Source organism: Cololabis saira, chromosome 7, assembly GCF_033807715.1.
Source record: "Cololabis saira isolate AMF1-May2022 chromosome 7, fColSai1.1, whole genome shotgun sequence".
NCBI classification, from domain to species: domain Eukaryota; kingdom Metazoa; phylum Chordata; class Actinopteri; order Beloniformes; family Belonidae; genus Cololabis; species Cololabis saira.
The window spans coordinates 25,891,291-25,915,081 of record NC_084593.1 but is presented as its reverse complement, the minus strand read 5'-3'; the positions used below and the strand labels follow the sequence as shown (position 1 = coordinate 25,915,081).

General features: G+C 38.3%; 1 protein-coding gene across 5 annotated transcripts in view; it reads right to left on the bottom strand.

Annotated features, from left to right (window-relative positions):
• Positions 1-10,382: 10,382 nt before the first annotated feature.
• Positions 10,383-23,791, bottom strand: part of LOC133446984 (protocadherin alpha-C2-like) — a 48,391-nt gene continuing 34,982 nt past the window's right edge. For 2 of the 5 annotated variants that reach the window (XM_061725253.1, XM_061725254.1), the window contains exons 2-3: positions 13,715-13,750; positions 10,383-12,591 (exon numbers count right to left, since the gene is read on the bottom strand). In XM_061725253.1, the coding sequence (XP_061581237.1) occupies positions 13,739-13,750 (12 nt within the window). In that variant the 3' untranslated portion in view covers positions 10,383-12,591; positions 13,715-13,738. Of the gene's footprint in view, positions 12,592-13,714; positions 13,751-14,900; positions 17,630-23,791 lie in introns of those variants that run through there. The other 3 variants (XM_061725257.1, XM_061725256.1, XM_061725255.1) reach the window with 3 other exon arrangements.

Here is a 23,791-nt window from a genome sequence, read left to right as displayed (position 1 = left end):
CCTGGCTCTGCTTCTCCATCTCGGCCAGGAGCAACCACGGGCCGGCGTCACCAACCCCGGGTCCCTTCCCGCAAGAGGCCCACCTGCAGGCAGCTCCGCAGCAGCGTGCCCCCTCCGTGCTGATCGTCGGGACCTCGATGGTCAGGCACATGATGGTGCACGGCGGCCGGGCCTTCTGCCACCCCGGAGCCTGCATTAAGGAGGTTGAGTCCTCCGCCCTCCAGCTGTGTGCTCAGCACAGCTTGGCCTCCACGCTGGTCCTGGAGTATTTCACATACATAAGTTTTATGTCTGGTATTGTTTTTATGTAAAGCACTTTGTGCTGCATTTCTTATGCATGAAAGTTGCTATATAAATAAAGTTTGATTTGATTTGAATATGCTTCTTGGAAATTTTCAAAAATTGTTTTTTAACAGAGATGGGGATTATAATTTGAGTGGGGATAACAATTTAAAACATCCTTGTTCCGCACAACACTAAAGACATTTATCATTTCCATATGTGGAGTGAAGTTGTGGAACAGTTTGGGTGCGGCGCTCAAGCAATGTCCAAGCATGACCCAGTTCAAACAGCGGTACGAAAATATGGTTTTCACAGGGTACAGGCAGGATGAAGGGCTTTGACAATCACCAGGTGTTTCCACAGATCATTTAGTCACTTGTTTACTTACATTATTTATTTTCTTTGTTTGTAAATATGTACATATGTAACATAAATATGTAACTCATAGACCCATGCATATGGACACACACACGTGCATACATACACACATATACACACACACGCACTCACTTCACTGGACTCATAATGGACGCTCTATTGTGTTTGTTGCCAGTTAATTGCTATCTCTATGTCAGTATCTGCTAAACTACCCAAAAAAGGGCTAAAAATAGCTCATGTAAACATATGCAGCCTCAGATATAAGGTTCAGGATGTTCAGGATCTGCTAACAACGAATAATATTAATATATTGGCAATGTCAGAAACCCACCTTGATGACTCATTTGATGATGGTCAGCTGTTAATACAAGGATACAGTATATATAGGAGGGACAGAAACATTAATGGGGGAGGAGTTGCATTCTATGTGCAAAGCCACATTTATGTTAAGTATAGAGAAGATTTAATGTCAAGTGGTGTAGAAATAGTGTGGCTGCAAGTCCAGCTACCCCATTTAAAACCTTTGTTAGTGGGTTGCTGTTATAGACCACCAGGCTCTGACTGTCTTTATTTAAACAATATGTGTGAAATGATCGACAAAGTATGTGATGAGAACAAAGAAATATACTTATTGGGAGATATGAACGTTAACTTTCTTTCATCTGATTGTGCACTAAAAAAGAAACTATTGTCAGTAACAAGTGCTTGCAATCTGGAGCAGGTGATAAAACAACCAACAAGAGTAGTCACTAACAGCAATGGTGTAACATCATCCACATTAATAGATCACATCTATACTAACGCTGGAGAACAATGTTCAAAAGCAGTATCTGTACCGATAGGCTTTAGTGACCATAATGTCATAGCAATCTGTAGGAAAGCCAAAGTACCAAAGGCTGGACCAAAAATAGTATTCAAAAGATCATTCAAACTATTTTGTTGTGATTCATATGTGGAGGATGTTAAAAATATAAGCTGGTCTAATGTCTTTAAAGAGAAGGATCCAAACTGTGCTCTTGAGGCTTTTATGAAATTAATAACTCCAATAATGGATAAACACGCACCTCTTAAGAAGGTAACTGTAAGAACTGTTAATGCACCATGGATCGACAAGGAGTTAAAGAAATGTATGGCTGACAGAGACAGAATAAAGAAGGCAGCAATAAAATCTGGTGATCTCTCGGAGTGGCAGTTGTACTGTAAAATAAGAAACGAGGTGACTAAATTGAATAGGAAAAAAAAGAGATTATATTATACAGCAAGAATAAACAGTATAAAGCATGATGGTAAAAAGCTATGGGGAACCTTGAACAACATTATGGGCAGAAGCAATACCCCAATACCATCCTATATAGAGTCGGAAGGGGCACTCATAACCAAACCACTAGAAATAGCAAATTACTTTAATGATTATTTTATAAGTAAAGTTGAAAAACTGAGGCAGGAGATGCCAAAATCTAATTGTGATGCTTCCTATGCACACATTAGAGACAAAATAATGAAGAACAAAAAATGTAAGTTTGAACTATGTAAAGTTAATATTGCAGAAGTGGAAAAATTATTGTTGTCCATCAATAATGACAAGCCACCTGGTAGTGACAATATAGATGGAAAACTTTTAAAGAATGTAGCTGCTCAAATTGCTGCTCCAGTTTGTCACATTTTTAACTTAAGCTTTGAATGTAATATCTGCCCACTGATATGGAAAGAAGCTCGGGTGATACCACTCCCAAAGAACACCAAGAATGCCTTCACTGGCTCTAATAGCCGACCAATAAGTTTGACACCAGCTCTTAATAAAATCCTAGAAAAAATAGTTTTCAATCAAATACAAGATTATTTTACTGTGAATAATTTGATAAGTGAATACCAGCATGCTTATAGAGAGGACCACTCAACAGCCACAGCACTTACTCAAATGACAGAAGATTGGTTGAGAGAGATGGACAGGAAAAATCTGGTGGGAGCAGTACTATTGGACTACAGTGCAGCCTTTGATGTAATTGATCACAGACTGCTAATTAATAAACTCAGGTGGTATGGTTTCACTCCAACAACGACTGCATGGATGGAGAGTTATCTACACAATAGAACCCAAAGAGTATTTTTTAATGGCAGCTTCTCAAAGATTAGAAATGTTGAGTCTGGAATTCCACAAGGAAGTTCATTAGGTCCTTTACTCTACTCTATATTTACGAATGACTTTCCTCTGACGCTAGAAAAAGCAAAAGTGTCTATGTTTTCTGATGACACGACATTATATGCACATGCACCCACAGTAAGAGAAATCAGTGAAATCCTAAATAAAGAACTGACTGCAGTAGTAAGATGGGTAACTAGTAACAGACTCGCTTTAAATATACAAAAAACAAAAAGCATTATCTTTGGCACAAATTATTCACTGAGTGTTAAACCCCAGTTAAATTTGATGTTAAAGAATATAAATGTTGAGCAGGTCAAAGAAACAAAGCTCTTGGGTGTCATCTTGACAAACAATCTGTCATGGACAAGACATACAGATACAGTGGTTGCTAAGATGGGGAAGAACATATCAATTATAAGAAGATGTTCAATGTATTTAACTCTACAACTGACCAAAAAGGTAATTGAGACACTTGTCTTGTCAAACCTAGACTACTGCTCAGTGATATGGTCTGGTGCAAATATGAGGGACCTGGGAAAGCTGCAGCTGGCTCAAAATAGAGCAGCTCGGCTTGCTTTCAAATGTACATTAAGGTCTAATGTGAATGAGATGCATGTCAAGCTCTCCTGGACAAAAGTCACAGAGAGGCTGACAATGTCACTCCTTGTATTCTTAAGGAAAATTATATTGTCAAAACATCCCATCTGTCTATATAATCAACTCACATTATGTTCCGACACACATACTTATAAAACCAGACATGCCACAAGAGGTTGTTACCAACTGCCTAAAGCAAAAAAGGACTCTATGCAAAGTACTGTGTTGTATCGAGCCAGGTCATCATGGAATGCACTGCCAGAAACCATCACCAAAGAAAAAACAAAACTGGGTTTCAAGAGGCTACTGAAATGTCATCTGATAGCCCATAGTAATATATAGTAATATATAATAATATATAGTAAAATATAGTAGTATATAGTAATATATAGTAGTATATAGTAATATATAGTAATATATAGTAATAGGTAGAAGGCACACGACGAGGGCACGGCCAGAAACACATACATACACATACACACTCACAAATGATGATGATTGTTGTTACTGTTTTATTTTGTTTTACTCCTTAAGTTGATCTATGAGATAATTATTTTTGTCTCATTTTATTTATTTATTACTATTATTGGGTAGTATTTTTTTTCTGGTTGTTTCTGTTTTTGTTGTTTTGTAATTTTACTTAATTGTTATCATTGTTTTAATTATTGCTGCAATGGTTGCAGTCATCATTAGTGTAAGTTTTTCCTTATCATTATAATTTGTATTTTAGTTGAACTTTTTCATTACCGGTACTCAATGTGAACTTACGGGTGGACCCCAGGAAGATTAGTAGCTGCTGTGCAGCTGCTAATGGGGATCCAATCAAATAAACAAATAAACAAACTATGTATATTCATGAGGTGTTGGTACACAATATATGAGAAGGGAGAAGGGGTAGGATTAAATAAGCACATGCTTCTTTCTACTCCTTTTCGGACATGGTAACATTGTTTTATTTTTTTTGTTGTTTTGACTATTTTGACTTGTGTGTTTTTATGTTTTCTCATGTTCGGAATAAAGCTTACATTCATTCATTCATTCATTCATTCATTCATTCATTCATTCATTCAACAAATTACACCATGTTGGCCATGTGGCAAGCTGCTCAATCAGGGAGAAGAGAAGAGAGCAGGCTGACAATTGAGGCCTTTTGTAAGGTGGGACCACATCCTCAGGTGTGGCTAAAAAGAATGGACGGCCCCCTCTTCAGCCACAGGGACAGGAACTGCTGTGAAGACACACACAAATTAGTAAGGCCGTCACAAAATTAAGAAAAAGAAAACATAATACTGTTGAAAAGTATTTTCCATATCTTTTTTGAGATTTAAAATTGGGTTTTAAAATGACGTGTTGGTATTGTATTTGTTTTTCAAGTTGCTGCATCCCACAGGTTACAGTTCTCTTCACATTTATGGTCAAATCAAACCTAAAATGAAACGGCAGTTTAAAATGTAACCATCAAATATAGAAGCGGTCAATCTTCTACTTTTTATCGGTCCCAGCTGGCTTAGTTTTAGCGGTCCCAGCTGGCTTAGTTTTAGCAGTAAATGTTACAGATGAAAATCTTTGTTGACATTGTGTCAGAGTTTGTCGGTCTAACTGGTAATAACTAATTTAATGAAGACATTACTCAAAGAATTCAATGATAGTATGTACTGTAGATGTTTATTTCACTACAAAACGCCGCCATTAATACTACAAAATATATTACACAACACACAATGTTTCAATAAAATAAGTGGAAAAATTCAGTCAAATTACTGTCTTATAATGAGGCTTTTACCAATTAATAAGGCCTTTTTCTGATGTTTTCCAGTGAAATTTAATGGGACTAGATGTATGTAAGCAATGGCTGCACGTAAATTGTACAGGAGAGTATAGCTTTAATGAAGGCATAGTCATGCTAATTTGGCTGAAAATGGATGTTGAATTTACCAGTTTGGTACGTAAATTTTATGTTATTTTGTAAAGGATTACAGTTTAAAATTGTAACATTTACAGGTTGTTCTATAATGTGTTTTACAATCCGCTGTATCTTTTACAGTATTATTCCGGTAACCACAGCTGCCAGTTTGTTTTCTGTAAAAACTTTTTTTTTTACTTACAGTTGGTGACTTTCTGCCCATATAGTGCTGGTCTTCAACAGCTTCTAACGATTTGCTCCCAGTATGGTTCTGGCTTTGACATTAAATATGATGCAAGGAAGAATAGTGTTATTCTTGTTAGTATGGAGGACAGTAAAGCAGTAAACATGTCCTGATTTCTCTGTATTTTTTACTGTCCTTAAAGTATGTGATGATGTTAAATACTTAAGACATAAACTGATGATCTGAAGTATGTACAAGTTAACATCTTGATCTGCAAATTTGGTGCTTGGTATGACTACATTGTTTAAACCAGTGTTTCCCAACCCTGGTCCTCGAGGCCCACTGTCCTGCATGTTTTAGATGTTACCCTGCTTCAGCACACCTGATTCTAATTAATGGTCCTAATTAGCTTGTCATCAAGGTCTGCACAATTCTGTTGATGACACAGCTCCTTGTATCACGGTGTGCTGAAGCAGGGAAACATCTAAAACATGCAGGACAGTGGGCCTCGAGGACCAGGGTTGGGAAACAATGGTTTAAAGCAGGGGTCACCAATCCTGGTCCTCGAGGGCCGGTGTCCTGCAGGTTTTAGATGTTTCACTGCTTTAACACACCTGATTGTAATTAATCCTCATCATCAGCTTGTCATCCAGGGCTGAACAGTTCTGTTACTGACACAGTCACTTATATCATGGTGCAATGAAGCAGGGAAACATGTAAAACCTGCAGGGACACCGGCCCTCGAGGACCAGGATTGGTGACCCCTGATCTAAAACATGCAGGACAGTGGGCCTCGAGGACCAGGGTTGGGAAACAATGGTTTAAAGCATACTGTACTCTTATGTTTGGGGTGTCAGGCTCCAGTCCTCGAGGGCCGGTGTCCTGCATGTTTTAGATGTTTCCCTGCTTTAACACACCTGATTCTAATTAATCGTCACCAGCTTGTCATCAAGGTCTGGATAGTTCTGTTGATGACACAGCTCCCTGTATCACGGTTTGATTAAAAAAAGGGACACATCTAAAACATGCAGGACACCGGCCCTCGAGGACTGGAGTCCGACACTACTGTGCAGGCAGAACATAAAGAGCAGTAAACCAAAACTTAATGTAGCATATAAGGATGAAATTAGGCTGCTGCTTAAGCTACCAGATGGAACAGTGCAAGTCCAATGTTTGTAAATGTTGCCATGCCTGTACCTGCTCTGATGTGTTGCACAGACAGTCTCGTGTATATATGCAGAAAAGACAGAGGTGATCATTTTTGGCCCTAAAAATAAAAGTGAAAAGATCAGCGCTCACCTTGGCTCCATGTCATTGACAGCTACAAATAAAGCCAGAAATCTTGGTGTAATTATTGATTCAGACCTGAACTTCAACAGCCATCTAAAGTTTATCACTAAATCTGCCTATTACCACCTAAAAAACATTGCTAGAATTAAGGGGATTCTCTCTAAACAAGACATGGAAAAACGTGTTCATGCATTCATTTTCAGTAGGCTGGATTATTGCAATGGCATCTTTACAGGCCTTAACAAGAAATCAATCAGGCAGCTGCAGCTGATCCAGAACGCTGCTGCCAGAGTCCTTACAAACACCAGGATACTGGACCATATTACACCGGTCATGAAATCACTACACTGGCTTCCAGTGAGTCAAAGGATAGAGTTTAAAATCTTACTGCTGGTCTACAAAGACCTGAATGGTCTTGGACCAAAATACATGCTGGATCGGTTTGTTGTGTGTCCCAAGAACCAGAACCAAGCAAGGTGAGGCAGCGTTCAGTTATTCTGCTCCTCACCGGTGGAACAAACTTCCTGTAGACCTGAGGTCTGCTCCAACTGTAGATCCTTTAAATCAGCCCTAAAAACATTAGTGTTTACTGAAGCTTACTCCTAAATGAAATACTTACCTTTAACAACTTGTGCTTTTTATTATTTTACCTCTTTTATTATTTTATTTCATTTTATTTGTTATTTAAGCGTACTCTTAAAATTAAATACTTTTTGAAAACCGCGAATGAGATGTGTACCTGCGGTACTCTACTGCCCTTAGTTTTCAGCAACTTGTGCTTTTTATTATTTTACCTTCTCTTCTCATAATTTTATTTCATTTTATTTGTTATTTACTGTCTAATTATGTCTTGCCGCTTTTAATGTTGATGTAAAGCACTTTGAATTACCTTGTGTTGAATTGTGCTGTATAAATAAACTTGCCTTGCCTATATGCATGTGCAGGCTATCAGATTCTGCAAACAGTATAATATCAACACTGACAAACGGTCAGGTTATTTTCTAGTGTGTGGAATCATTGGCTTCTTTGTCTATGTGTAAATATATAATAATATGGATTTCGTCTGTTTTTACTTTATTTTATTGTGTATACTTTTTGTACTATGGATTCTATGTGTGGCCTTAAAGGTTGTGATTGATTGATTGATATATTTGCTGCTTTTATTTTTTTTTTATTTTAACTGCCCAGAAGATGGTGTCCATTTTAGACTATAGGCTAATAGCTTTTATTTCTAGACTTTGTATTAGACATGAGTTCTCCTGAATAATATTGGGGCATTTTTTTAAAGTAATAAAGGTATTAAATAAGGATTATCATTTAGTTTGTCTTATTATGAAAGGCTTGACATCTTACTTCAACTCAGTGTTCTGCTTAGCACACTCCCACAGTCTGCACACTTTTGCCGAGGTCAACAGCGGCCTCGTGTGGACTTACCCTGTACCTGCAGCTCTGCCAGCCTCCCTCACGTCATAAACATTTTTATTTTCATCGTGGTTTATAATGCCATTTTCCCATACAGCACAATAACATAGCAATGCATGGAAACTCCTTGATGAGTAATTACAAGAAAAGTGCCACTGATATGTCACGTATTTGGCAAAACGATAGGCAAAGTGTGACCCACATAGTTTTGCATCTGTTCTCCCCTCCCACATGCGTCTGTTACGTATTGGTTCTGGATGTTGGCACATGCACTGCCGCATTCTGCAACGTCTCCTCCCCTTTCAATTTGTATTCACCATTTTATGTCCACCCATGCTGCAATAATGACACTGGACCGCTATGAAATACCCAAACCCCCTTATCATTGACTTATGTTGCATAACGATGGAGGTAGTCGGTAGCAAAGACATATAATCCGCTGTTTGCAAGGTGACGACGCTGCACAGAGAGGAAGGAATAAGGGGTGTGGTGTCGGAATACTCCATCACACAGAGCTCGGTGAACAGACGGCATATCGCCATGGCAACGCAGCTCCTCTAGTGAGGTTGCTGTCCAGGGTGCTGAAAGAAGCAGAGGGAGGGGCTGGAGCAGAGACTTCTACAAATGCAGGCGTATCCCTGACGGTTTTATTATTTTCTTTTTGTTTTCATTGAGAAAAAAAAAATAGAAGTGAGGCAACAAATACACAGATGTGAGCTGTGCATATGTTAGCCTGCTGGTGTCAGCTGCTGGTTGTTTTTGTGCTTTATTACACATTGTTGCATTGCCTTGTCATCTGTGTCTAATCTGTCAGTGAAACAGAGCAGCTATAGACACGCACAATACAAGTCACATTTCAGGCTCAGTGGTGATAAGGGAGGGGGGGGAAGAAATACATTTTTGTTTTTAAATTTCTGTCTAAAGATATGTATTTTCTTATTTTGCATCAAACTGTAGCAGTCAAACCAGTAGCCCTCATGAAAGCATATTTTTTATTATCTGGGTCTGAATGGTATTTTCTTTGTGTGTCCTGATATGACCTCATCTCTCTGGGGAGGTGAGGTCATGTGAACACACACAATGAGACAGGCTCACTTATTATCTCACCAGCATGGAACAAATGAATAAGTAAACCCTGCACATTTTTTACATGTACAACAGTGTTACCAGTTATCATAACTTATTTATCTATTTTGATTAACTGTATATCTATACACCAATCAAGCATTCTGCTGCACAATTCCTACTCTTTGGTTCTGTTTATATTATTATATTTGATCTTAAGATGAGATTTATTTATTAATTATTCAGAAATATTCAAGATTCATATTCATTTTGTACATTGCATATTGTATATACTGACATTTTAGTATTCTTTAAAAAATCTGTTCAGTCTTGTGACATATAACCAGTAATTAATGTGTGATATAGAAAATATTACATTTTTATCACAGATAATCACATTTATAGTACTCAAGTATGACAAAGATGTGTATTTATTTATTCATATCAATACTGTGTCTGCTGGTTGGAAATATGTGCTCTTGAAGCAGTTTAATGACGGATGAAAAATCATTGTGGAAACACAGCTCAATTTCTTTTCTTGTACTTTCTTTGTTAGTTAAGATTCAGGTTCCTTTTTTGGTATCTTTTTTTGTTATAACTTGTTTTTGGTATAATTCTAAAACTGTCTCCACATTACAGTTTGATGAAACTAGAAACGAGTCTAAAAAGCTAAAAGAAAAGTCCACTCCTTGACACTATAACAGGGTTTTGCCTGTAAGAAATTATATGTGGGTAAAAGCACAAATGACAATGTTTCAAATTGAAAAGCAGAAGATATGACCTACATATGACATTGTCTGCACTGACAGACTCCAGTATGCACATGTCCTTTGCGCATACTGGATACTTGTGCAATCTCCTTGAAAGTCAGTAAAAACCTTTTGCCAATCACCGGCTGCTATGAAAAGAGGTCAGTTAGTGGATGAATGAGAGCAATATATGCAGAATATCTAATATTCCATCCCAACATTCTTTTACATTCCAATTTATTACTGTATCAGTACTATTGTGATGCTCCTGGATATAACTTTCTCAAATAACAGACCAAGAGATCAATATTCAGTTCAAATTCTTGCAGGTAATCAATTTTCTTTAAATGGCAACTTCAAGAAATTAACATGCATAATGTATTTTTCTTCCCACATGCATAGAATGCTAGGTGTTTGTGTGACAAGCTCTGCTGCAGTTACAAAATCTCTTCCCATTTATGATATCTGTGTTAGGCCTGACTGATATGTAAAGCTTGTTTAGAAAATGGTCCACATTATCACTTATCTACCAGAACACGAATCACAACAGATGTAGTGATTACAACTTAGATATCCTTCAAAGGTTCTTTTTTCTGGAGAAGAGATGAAAATTTGATTCAAATAAAAAGACAGAGGGATAAAATAGGTTCTGCTAAAATGAAGATTAACCCCATCTGATTAATTGCTTGTGAGGTTCAGACAGAAATAATAATTATAACAATTTAAACTTTTTATCATTGTCATTGCAAATGTATTATACTTCAACAAATCAATATTCTTTGAGCTTATCTAATATTAAGTGAACAGAAATTTGCTATAATAAGGACCATAATTTAAACCTGTTTTACAGTAATGTAGATATCCACAAAAAATATACATTTGATGCAAAAGTGAAGAGATCAAGAAAATTCATCACCAAATCTGTTTTTGTGTTTAATAGTTCATAAAGACCAGACCATAGCATCCATTTGGCTCACATTACACAAGTGACTACATGTTCTACTATGAAATTACCACTGTACAAAAGCACTTACTGTATAAGTTTGGCTGTAACACATTATAACAAGAAATGCAACAGGACCTGTGCTTAAGAGTTTAAATATATGTTCTCTGAATGTGAAATTCTGTAATATGATTGATGAGCCGTAGATCTGATGATGACTCATAATTTTGTACACATTTAAGAGGTGCAAAAGCAATTAAAACTGAAAATGTAAGGCATTTTATACAGACGCATGGTGAATTTTGTCAGTTATATCTGTGTCTCAATTCATGTGTTGATATGCAGACACATCAAGTACATCAGTCATATACATGAGCACACCCTTAAAAAAAATAAAACAGATATGTTGCTTCAGTACCTTTATGTATGCATTAACTTATCACCAACTGCAAGACACTGAAATTAAGTAACATCCACAGGTTAAGATTAGGAAGTAAAAAAAAGTTAAAGTATGCACTGGTGTTTCTAATATCATTATATACAGTAGTCATAAAGACATGTCATTCTTTTCTCAAAGAATCACTGTGTTCAGTTCAAACATCAAGACTCATCCTCTTTGTTCTCTTGAGTTCATGCTGAGTTCATAACTTTGAGTTGTTTGAAGGGAATTCTATTGCTCTTGCTTAATAAAATAATAAATAAAAATAAGACTGAATGAATATGGCACTCTGTTGTTTTTGCATTAAAATGTAATTTTCCATTGTGTTGAGAAAAAAAAAACAAGCTAAACTGGAAAATTTGGAAATGTTCAATACCATTTAAACATCTAAAGCTATTGAAATACTTTGATTATTCCATGCCGAAACAACTGAAAGGCATGATGGCAAAAGGCCTTGTTCTTTGTTCAGCGTTGCATAAAGTCAGCAACCCCCTTCATATTTAGGCCTTTCTTACTTTTAAAGCACAAAAGAATAAAGTGAAAACCATAAAATGACTAAAATCTACCACGTTTATGAAATACTGATTCTTTTTTTTTTATTCCTGTTTTTATTGTATGTTAATGTTTTACTGAGAAATCTTTTTCACCTTTTCAGTTTATATTATACATTAATGCTGTTATGGAGTCGGATGAAAGACAGGTAACAACTTTTATGTAAAGGGAAAACAGTCTCTCTATGGCATTTCAACATTTTCCCATCCACCCTTACAGTCCTTGTAGTGGCTTCTTTAAATATTCACAGGTGCATATGTTTTTTTTACAGTCTGCTCATTTGTGAGCATCTCTTCTTGAAAGACCTTTGTATGGCAGTAGCTGAAGTCATGCAGTCACATCATGCATAACACTTGGACATAAAGGCATTGTTATTTTTTTCGTGTGCTTAAAGAAGGAGAGGGGTGGGGCTTGTTATTAGATAAGTCATAGTCCATTGGTGTTACAGCATGACAGCTACACACGGAGCGACTAAAAAAGAGCAGACTGAGCAGGTTTGATGTGGGAAGTGGGGGTGGAGAGAGAGGAGCAGTAGCTGATACGCTGTTCCTCCTTTCTTCCATGAAGCTTTCCTGTTAGCATCATCACCGTAAACAGCAGGAGGGATGGTCTTACGTGGAACTGCTGCTGCTAGTGGTGGATGCCTGTCAATAAGACAAGAGAATTAGACAAATGTGGAAGAGGAACGACGGCACTCAGAGTCTTGTGACTGGCCAAACTGACATATCTCATGCAGCCGATGTCTGTCACTCAACAGGGGCTTCAGGCAGAGGACAGAGTGGGTGAGGGGACTGGACGCATCCTTGAACGTGTAGCGGTGAGGTAGCAGTTCTATCAATGAATACCATGCTCCAAAATTATGTGAAGGAAAGTGGTTGCTAGGTAACTGGGGAACTGGGTTTCTCTTTGCGCTACTCCTGCACAAAGAATTAGGTCACATTTCAGACTACAGGAGATGGGTCATTTATGTTTAGATGTGTCATTCTGTGAAGAGGACAGAAACAGCATGATCCGGATCCACTTACAAACATTTGTCAATAAGTCTTATTCCTAATACAGCATTAATGGGTCAGGAGGGGGATGAACAGATTAATATTCACATGCACTGCATCCTTTTAAGAACATAGTGATTCAGGTGGGGCAATAAATATTTTCTTGTCATTTATACTCAGAGCAGAGACCATATTGTAAAAAGCAAATTCAGCATATCATGTGCTAAAGGAGAATTTTGTCTGAGCCTTAGATACAGGCTAAGATGCATTGCTAGGTATACTTATAACCAATAGCAATGTCTAGGACAAGAACATTGTTTTTAAACTATTTAATGTGAATCACCATGTTTGCTTGATTGTCTACAAGAGGTCAGTCAAGCCCATCATTGCTTCATGTCAAAGAAACTGTTAAAAAATTATTTCAGATGGTCCAAATCCTGAAATCCTGACAAATGCGGTGTTAATGACTGAGCTAATCAGTTAGTACAGGCAACTTTTATAAGCTTTAAAGATGAGACAGTAATGTCAGTAACACTGAACAAAATTTAAGTGAAGAGCTAAAAGGACCTGGCAAACTGTATGTGATATCAAAAGCGAGGTCCTTTGCAATAAGAAAAATACTCCTACAAGAGAAAACAAGACAAAATGATAAATCAATAATAATAATAATAGTTTAAAAAATCCACTGAAAATAAAATGAACACAAGAAACAAAATACAAAACGATCTGCAATATAATTCAAAAAGGTTATCCGGGGAGGGGGGACTCTGCATACCTCCATCTGCTGAGTGGACTTTCCTCATTTAGGGTACTTTAGAGTGGGGAGAAAAAAACAAGCAGTTTAATGGTCAGTGCATGGCAAGAACAAAAGAATAAGGTTTTGTTTCAGTGTATGCATCCTGTCACCACAGAGTTAATGTCAAGACACTATGAATTAAATATTAACTTTGAAAAATGGTATTGGCAGAATTTGTGACTTTTAATAAGAAAACACTGCTTGTAGCATAAACATATAATTTAGCCTCACAGCTCTTCTTTCACTCCACAGCATACATACTTACCTAGATAGATAGATAGATAGATAGATAGATAGATAGATAGATAGATAGATAGATAGATAGATAGATAGATAGATAGATAGATAGATAGATAGATAGATAATGAAGGTGCAGAGCATAAAAACTCCATGCACACTTGCACCAGCAGCAAGAGAAGAAAAAGTACAAAAACTGAAGTTTTTCAACTTTCATTAGAATATTAAGTAACATGAATGAAGTATATAGTAAAAAGAACAAGTGAGTTAAAAACATCTTGTAAGTTTTTTTATTTCTGTCTTTTCTTTCAATTTGTGCGTTCACTGCAACAACAGAGAAAAATGTAACGGAAACAGATTCTTTTAAACCTCTTGAGGATTTAACTGAAGATTTGAGATTATTTTTAGAGTTGCACAACTTGCATTCATCAGTTATTTTAAAGTGTTTTTCCAGCATTATGACATGAGTATATGGTTCTTTTTTTCATTTTTGTGATGACTCAGTCACTGTATAAAGAACACACACACACACACACACACACACACACACACACACACACACTTACAGACAGCTATGTCAACTAAATTAAAATGTGTGAGGATCAATAGTTAAAAAGGTGGTTAAAGATTACATAGGCGTTATAAGGTGCCATTTCCCCACATTTACTGAGATTCACCGGTCTAATTATTGGGTTTATCAATTTTTTTTTTTTTCTCTATTTCTGTTTGATATAGTTTGTTCCACGACTGAAAAGGTTCAGTTTAATGCTTAACATAATCAATAAAACATGTGTCCACTGTTGTCTGTTTAAATATGAAAGTTGAAATTTTTGAAAGTGGCCTGTATTTGGCTTTGTTCTTTTCTTTTCCAACGGTAATATGTCTTGTGATTAATCTGAAATCTGGTGAACTGATTGATCACTTGTACCTGCAGGGTTGAAGCAGCTGAGTCACTAGTATCGGTCAATCCTGTTCCTCTTGGTAAACTGGACACGAAGTACCGGGAGCCCTTCGGCAGAGGCTGTCTAACCACCATCTTTCCTTTCCTGGTCTCAGCTAGAAACAGACTGTACCAGTAGGCATCGTTGGAGACCAGAGTGGAGTCTGCAATGGTGGAGTTCCTCTCACTGATCACACTGTTCCTGCTGGGAGGAGCCGGTTTACTGCCTTTGGGACTCTGACACTTGAGCACGATGGTGACAAGGATGGTGATCAGCAGCAGAAATGACACTGAGCCCAGACCGATGAGCAAATACAGGTTCAGGTCTGAAAAGATGTCGTATTCCAGAGGCATCTCAGTCATGTCAGAGTAGGTCTTAACAGCAGTCTCCACTGTGATCAGCTTGATGGTGACTGTAGCTGAGAGAGCGGGCTGTCCGTTGTCCTTGGCAACAACAACCAGTCTGAGGTGACGTGGATCTTTGTAACTGAACATCCTCATAGTCCGGATCTCTCCGTTGTATTGGTCCAGACTGAACAAACTGGCATCAGTCACTTGTAGAAACTGGTAGGTAATCCGAGAGTTGTGCACCGAGTCTGTATCTAAGGCTATCACCTTAGCAACCAGGGAGCCTTTATCAGTGGATCTGGGGATCTTTTCCTCCACCACCGAGCCATGTGCACGCCATGGAGAGACAATGACTGGAGCATTGTCGTTCTGATCCACAATAATGATGTGGACGGTCACGTTACTGCTGAGTGGAGGAGAACCAGAGTCTCTGGCCTCGATGTGGAAAAGAAACTCATCCTCAATCTCATAGTCAAAAGTTTTCAGAGCGTAAAGGTTACCATTCTCTGGATTGATGGAGAACAGCATGGACATGGAAGTGTTGACAATCTCCCTCTCTATGATGAAGTAAACTAGATACTGGTTTTCATGGAGATCAGGGTCAAATGCAGTGAGTGAGCTGAGCAGGGCTCCAGGTGCGTTATTCTCCATTACACGTATAGTATAAAACGACTGGGGGAACTGTGGAACATTGTCATTAACATCCAGCAGCTCTAAAGTCATAGTCTCATTGTCAGATAAAGGAGGAGAACCTCTGTCTGTGACTGTGAACGTGATGTCATATTCTGGGACCTTCTCACGGTCTAATGGCTCTGACACCACTAACTCATAATAGTTATCAGAGGACTCCCTCAGTTTGAAAGGCATGTTACCTGGAATATGCAGATCAACCTTTCCATTATCACCTGAGTCTTTATCACTGATACTAACTACAGCTATCACCGTGTCTAACTCAATGTTTTCACTAACTGGGGTCTGAAATGATTTAATAGAAATTTGTGGATGATTATCATTCATATCAGTCACCTGTATGGTCAGTTTACACTGTCCAGATAAGGAGTTGGGTCCCTTATCACTGGCTATTACCTCCATCTCATATATTTTAAAATCCTCATAGTTTATCATCTCTCTCACTGTTATTTCACCATTTTCTGGATTCAGGTTAAATATATTTTGTGTTCTCTCTGATGTGTACAAACTATAAGAATAAAAAACATCAGAGTTGGACCCTTCATCTAAGTCAGTAGCATTCAGTTTGATTACTAAACTACCAATCGGGGAGTTTTCCATCACATCTACCACGTACTTGTCTTTGTCAAAGGAAGGGGCGTTGTCGTTCACGTCAAGCACGCGAACAATGATGCTGGCTGTACCTGTGCGTGTGGGGACTCCTCCATCCACAGCAGTGAGAATTAGATTATGAACAGCGTGCTGCTCTCTGTCTAAGGCTTTTTTCAGAACCAAATCGGCAAATTTGGTCCCATCTCTCCCGGTCTGAATCTCCAGTGCAAAGTGATCGCTTGCGCTCAGGTGGTAATCCTTCACAGAATTAGTTCCCACATCTGGGTCTGCAGCATTATTCAGGGAAAATCTCTCCCCAACGGGACTTGATTCTGAGATATCTAAATGCATCGTTCCTCTCCGAAAATGAGGCGCGTTGTCATTAATGTCCATTATTTCCACCTCAATATTAAACATACGTATCGGATTCTCTATTGCAGCGTCTAATTTAAGAGAGCAGAGCGTAGTTGTCTTCGAAGGGCACAGTGACTCTCTATCTATCCTTTCCAAAATAAACAGTTCTCCAGTGTCTTTGTTGATGTCCAGATACTTTTTATTGGCAACAACATCCACGCGCATTTTTCTCGACTTCAGCGTGTTCGCGTCTAATCCCAAATCAGCTGCCAAATTTGCAACAACAGATCCCTCCTCCATTTCTTCGGGGACAGAATAATGAGTTACTGCAGATACTGAGTTTACGATGACGGAAAAAACGAGAAATACCTGCACGTACCCCATCCTGACAGGCTGCGCAGTTATGAAGATTCGGTTAGTAACGCCTTGAAATGTTCTGAACCGAGGATGAATCTTTCTCCTCGTTGGACGAAGACACAAGCAAAGAATGTAAAAGGGGGCTGTTCTTCAACAGGAATGACATGGTTACAAACAACACAGCTCCCTTCCCTCAGATAAACTATCGCGATAATGATGGCGCGCATCAGGGCACAAGAGTTCCCAGCTGGTCAGCAGTGAAAACATTTGAGCTGCCTTTAAAACTTTTTAAAAGGAATTTCAATAATCGTTTCAAATTACTCCTAATCTGGGTATATATTGATACAATTTCAAAAAGCAGAAACATTTTCATAACGTCATCATTGCTGTGGTGGGGCATAGAAAAGTGACCACGAGAAATACAGAGTGTGTCGTTCATAATAGTGTTTCATCCCAAGGGTTTTTGTTTTGTTCAGTATTCCTATAAACGGTGGTAGCGATGGAAATTTAGTAATCTGTTAAATCTTTTCGATATGGAAATTAATCTGCTCTAAAATAAAGATAAAATTCAAACTAAGAAAGAAAAATTTACTTTTCAAATTGCATTAAAAGTTTACATACAAGAATATATGGAGATTTCATTAAAAACACACCGCCACAAAGTTTAAAAACAAATAAAAAGTATGTAACAAACTGTTGATGGACATGATATATATATATATATATATATATATATATATATATATATATATATATATATATATATATATATATATGTATATGTGTGTGTGTGTGTGTGCGTGCGTGTATGTGTATGTGTATGTGTATGTGCATATGTATGTATGTATGTATGTATGTGTGTGTGTGTGTGTGTGTGTGTGTGTGTATGTATGTATGTATGTATGTATGTATGTATGTGTGTATGTGTGTATGTGTGTGTGTGTGTGTGTGTGTGTGTGTGTGTGTGTGTGTGTGTGTGTGTGTGTGTGTGTGTGTGTGTGTGTGTGTGTGTGTGTATATGTGTGTGTATATGTGTGTGTAAACTGAGTGTCAGGAGCGCTTTGGTCACTTGATAGCATCCTGATTAGCATACCGATAAGCATACCAAAAAAATAAATAAACACTTTAAAAAACGGTTAGTACTCATGAACTGAATGGTCTGTTCAACAAAAGTTCCCTTGATAATAGCTTCATTATGAAAAGAAAATCCCCATCAATTTGAATTATTAAATATATGGCAAATACAGCACAAGTCTCTGAAAGCCTCTGCAATAACTTTTAAATTTTAAATGCTTTAAAATTATATCAACTTGTAGTTACTGCATAACCATTAAGTTGACCAAAATGTTGCTTGTTTTCTTTTTTCTTTCTATTTCTTAAATTAAGAACACTTTAGATTTAGATTATTTAAGTTACAGGTCCAACAGTACAAACTATGTGACAGTAAGCTCATGTTTTAATACTGAGTTTCATGTTGCCAGTATAGGCTACATTGTTTCTACTTTTGTTTTCTGGTTACAAATTAGATCTTTCTCAAGTAGAAGTAGAACGTGTTGCTTCACTGTCTATAAATATCCTTCTTCACCACAGTGATTATGTTGATCTACCAAAAGATCAACATAATAAGTTGTTCTACGGAATTAATCCAATATAACATTTTCAGATACATTAAAGTTTTTCCTTTTCTTCACTTTTAGAATCTAGAGTATGATTTCTAGGAGTGTGATTGGGATTGTTGTCCCACTAAAACACTATTCCTCTGTCAAACTGCCGGAGGCTGTAATCTTTTCAGACAGATTCTTTTTTTATGTTTACAAGCATTCTCCGTCTATTCTGTAAATGCAGTGTTGCAGACACATATAATCTTTCTTATGTCATTGACAGCTCACAAATCAAGCCAGACATCTTGGTGTAATTATTGACTCAGACCTGAACTTCAACAGCCATCTAAAGTTTATCACTAAATCTACCTATTACCACCTAAAAAACATTGCTAGAATTAAGGGGATTCTGTCTAAACAAGACACGGAAAAACTTATTCACGCATTCATTTTCAGTAGGCTGGATTATTGCAATGGCATCTTTACAGGTCTTAACAAGAAATCAATCAGGCAGCTGCAGCTGATCCAAAACGCTGCCGCCAGAGTCCTTACAAACACCAGGAAACTGGACCACATTACACCGGTCATGAAATCACTACAATGGCTTCCAGTGAGTCAAAGGATAGAGTTTAAAATCTTACTGCTGGTTTACAAAGACCTGAATGATCTTGGACCAAAATACATGGTTGATCTGTTAGTTCCTATGAAGCTCCCAGACCCCTGAGGTTCATCTGGATCTGGTTTGTTGTGGTTCCCAAGAACCAGAACCAAGCAAGGTGAGGCAGCGTTCAGTTATTCTGCTCCTCACCGGTGGAACAAACCTCCTGTAGACCTGAGGTCTGCTCCAACTGTCAGCTCCTTTAAAGCAGGCCTAAAAACATTACTGTTTACTGAAGCGTACTCTTGAATTAAATACTTACCTGCTGTACTATACTGCCCTTACTTTTTTAGAACTTGTTCTTTTTATTATTTTACCTCTTTTCTTATCATTTTATTTCATTTTATTTGTTATTTACTGTTTAATTGTGTCTTGCCGCTTTTAATGTTGATGTAAAGCACTTTGAATTACCTTGTGTTGAATTGTGCTATGCAAATAAACTTGCCTTGCCTTCTGTTATTTCAGTGTTTCTCTGAAAGGCCTGTGTATTCAGTAAAATAATCCTGGGTCACATTAAAGATGCCATCTGACCAAAGAATGTGCTCTCAAAATGTATCCTGCTTGTTTTCACTTCCTCTATCAGAGTTCAAACAGGCAGTTAGTTAGTTAGTTAGTTAGTTAGTTAGTTAGGTAGGTAGGTAGGTAGGTAGGTAGGTAGGTAGGTAGGTAGGTAGGTAGGTAGGTAGGTAGGTAGGTAGGTAGGTAGGTAGGTAGGTAGGTAGGTAGGTAGGTAGGTAGGTAGGTAGGTAGGTAGGTAGGTAGGTAGGTAGGTAGGTAGGTAGGTAGGTAGGTAGGTAGGTAGGTAGGTAGGTAGGTAGGTAGGTAGGTAGCTGTATACATTGGAAAAAGAGGGTTCAACATTAAGAAATTTTGCATTGAGCTCAAACACGAAGTATCAATTAACCCTGTCACACAAGTCTAATCCATTTCCCTATCATTTTGACATGATACTAAATTGGTAAAGTGCTACATTATGATTTTTAAGGTGAAAAATCTCTCTGACTCTCTTGGATATTATGGAGGCATGTTGTCTGTCCTTATTACTTTTTCAACTGTGTTTTTACTCATTTTACCTGATCACTATTCTTCTATGTTAGTATTCATTCATGGCCATTCAAAATAGTATCAGTCAGTTGCAATGCTTATTCTTGAACACGATGCACTCAGGCAGAGGATTATACGGTGGGGACGAAAAAACATACTTTTTTTAAAGGTGATATGATTACAGAGTTTAAAATATTACGCAAATAACAAAAGTCCACTACATTCAACTATGTTATTATTCTTAATTTCTTTCAAATTAACTGCAGATAATACAATCTTATTTATCTTGCTTTTTTACAGTTTGAAAGTTTTCAAAGTTTGACTTTGAAAACTGTATTTAAATTATAAAAGAGTAAAAAGACAGAAATTACAAAGTTTCAAGTAAAAAATAAAAGGTATTACAATGAGATATAAGTGTGGGGTAAATTACATCTAAATGTTGTTTCTAATGTGTGTGAACTTCTGTTAGACTTAGGGAGCAAATTAGCTCACAACTTCGCAGCATTTTTCCATAATTGACTTAATGGACATTCCCCATACCTGCAGGGTGGAAGCAGCTGAGTCACTAGTGTCGGTCAGTCCAGTTCCTCTTGGTAAACTGGACACGATGTACCGGGAGCCCTTCGGCAGAGGCTGTCTAACCACCATCTTTCCTTTCCTGGTCTCAGCTAGAAACAGACTGTACCAGTAGGCATCGTTGGAGACCAGAGTGGAGTCTGCAATGGTGGAGTTCCTCTCACTGATCACACTGTTCCTGCTGGGAGGAGCCGGTTTACTGCCTTTGGGGCTCTGACACTTGAGCACGATGGTGACAAGGATGGTGATCAGCAGCAGAAATGACACTGAGCCCAGACCGATGAGCAAATACAGGTTCAGGTCTGAAAAGATGTCGTATTCCAGAGGCATCTCAGTCATGTCAGAGTAGGTCTTAACAGCAGTCTCCACTGTGATCAGCTTGATGGTGACTGTAGCTGAGAGAGCGGGCTGTCCGTTGTCCTTGGCAACAACAACCAGTCTGAGGTGACGTGGATCTTTGTAACTGAACATCCTCATAGTCCGGATCTCTCCGTTGTATTGGTCCAGACTGAACAAACTGGCATCAGTCACTTGTAGAAACTGGTAGGTAATCCGAGAGTTGTGCACCGAGTCTGTATCTAAGGCTATCACCTTAGCAACCAGGGAGCCTTTATCAGTGGATCTGGGGATCTTTTCCTCCACCACCGAGCCGTGCGCACGCCATGGAGAGACAATGACTGGAGCATTGTCGTTCTGATCCACAATAATGATGTGGACGGTCACGTTACTGCTGAGTGGAGGAGAACCAGAGTCTCTGGCCTCGATGTGGAAAAGAAACTCATTCTCAATCTCATAGTCAAAAGTTTTCAGAGCATAAAGATTACCGTTCTCTGGATTGATGGAGAACAGCATGGACATGGAAGTGTTGACAATCTCCCTCTCTATGATGAAGTAAACTAGATACTGGTTTTCATGGAGATCAGGGTCAAATGCAGTGAGTGAACTGAGCAGGCCTCCAGGTGCGTTATTCTCCATTACACGTATAGTATAAAAGGACTGGGGGAACTGTGGAACATTGTCATTAACATCCAGCAGCTCTAAAGTCATAGTCTCATTGTCAGATAAAGGAGGAGAACCTCTGTCTGTGACTGTGAACGTGATGTCATATTCTGGGACCTTCTCACGGTCTAATGGCTCTGACACCACTAACTCATAATAGTTATCAGAGGACTCCCTCAGTTTGAAAGGCATGTTACCTGGAATATGCAGATCAACCTTTCCATTATCACCTGAGTCTTTATCACTGATACTAACTACAGCTATCACCGTGTCTAACTCAATGTTTTCACTAACTGGACTTCGAAATGATTTGATGGAAATTTCTGGATGATTATCATTCATATCAGTCACCTGTATGGTCAGTTTACACTGTCCAGATAAGGAGTTGGGCCCTTTATCACTGGCTATTACCTCCATCTCATATATTTTAAAATCCTCATAGTTTATCATCTCTCTCACTGTTATTTCACCATTTCCTGGATTCAAGTTAAACATCTGTTGTGTTCTCTCTGATGTGTACAAACTATAAGAATAAACAACATCAGAATTGGACCCTTCATCTAAGTCAGTAGCATTCAGTTTGATTACTAAACTACCAATCGGGGAGTTTTCCATCACATCTACCACGTATTTGTCTTTGTCAAAGGAAGGGGCGTTGTCGTTCACGTCAAGCACGCGAACAATGATGCTGGCTGTACCTGTGCGTGTGGGGACTCCTCCATCCACAGCAGTGAGAATTAGATTATGAACAGCGTGCTGCTCTCTGTCTAAGGCTTTTTTCAGAACTAAATCGGCAAATTTGGTCCCATCTCTCCCCGTTTGAATTTCAATAGAAAACTGATCGCTTGCGCTCAGGTGGTAATCCTTCACAGAATTAGTTCCCACATCTGGGTCTGCAGCATTATTCAAGGAAAACCTCTCTCCAACGGGACTTGATTCTGAGATATCTAAATGCATTGTTCCTCTCCGAAAATGAGGCGCATTGTCATTAATGTCCATTATTTCCACCTCAATATTAAACATGCGTATCGGATTTTCTATTGTGGCGTCTAATTTAAGAAAGCAGGACGTAGTTGTCTTTAGTGGACAAAGAAATTCCCTGTCTATCCTTTCCAAAATAAAGAGCTCTCCCGTGTCTTTGTTGATGTCAAGATATTTTTTGCTGCCCACTGCGTCCACGCGCATCTTCCTTTCACTTAAACTCCGCACATCTAATCCCAAATCAGTTGCTAAATTTGCAACGACGGAGCCTTCGTCCATTTCCTCCGGAACAGAATAATGAGTGACACCATAAACCAAGTCCGTGATGGCGCAAAAACAGAAAAATAAAGAGACATACCCCTTCCATGGAAACTGAAGAATCTGACTAGCCATTGAGATTAAACCATGAAAACGGACGTACAGCGATGAAAAGAGAATGTCCCCTATACTCCGTGATAACGCGTCCCGAGGATGTTGAAGGAAAGCAAATCGGTACTTGCCTGCTAAAGGTCTTTCCATACAGCCTCCAATGAGCTGCCGTCAAACTGATGACTTCACCAGTGAAGGGATTTTGTGGAGAGCAGCGACATGTATAGCTCCTTGTGAGACTTGGCACCCCTTTTTCTTGTCGCGTATAATTTTTGATACAATTCAATATGTTGAAAATCATAAAAGGCTTA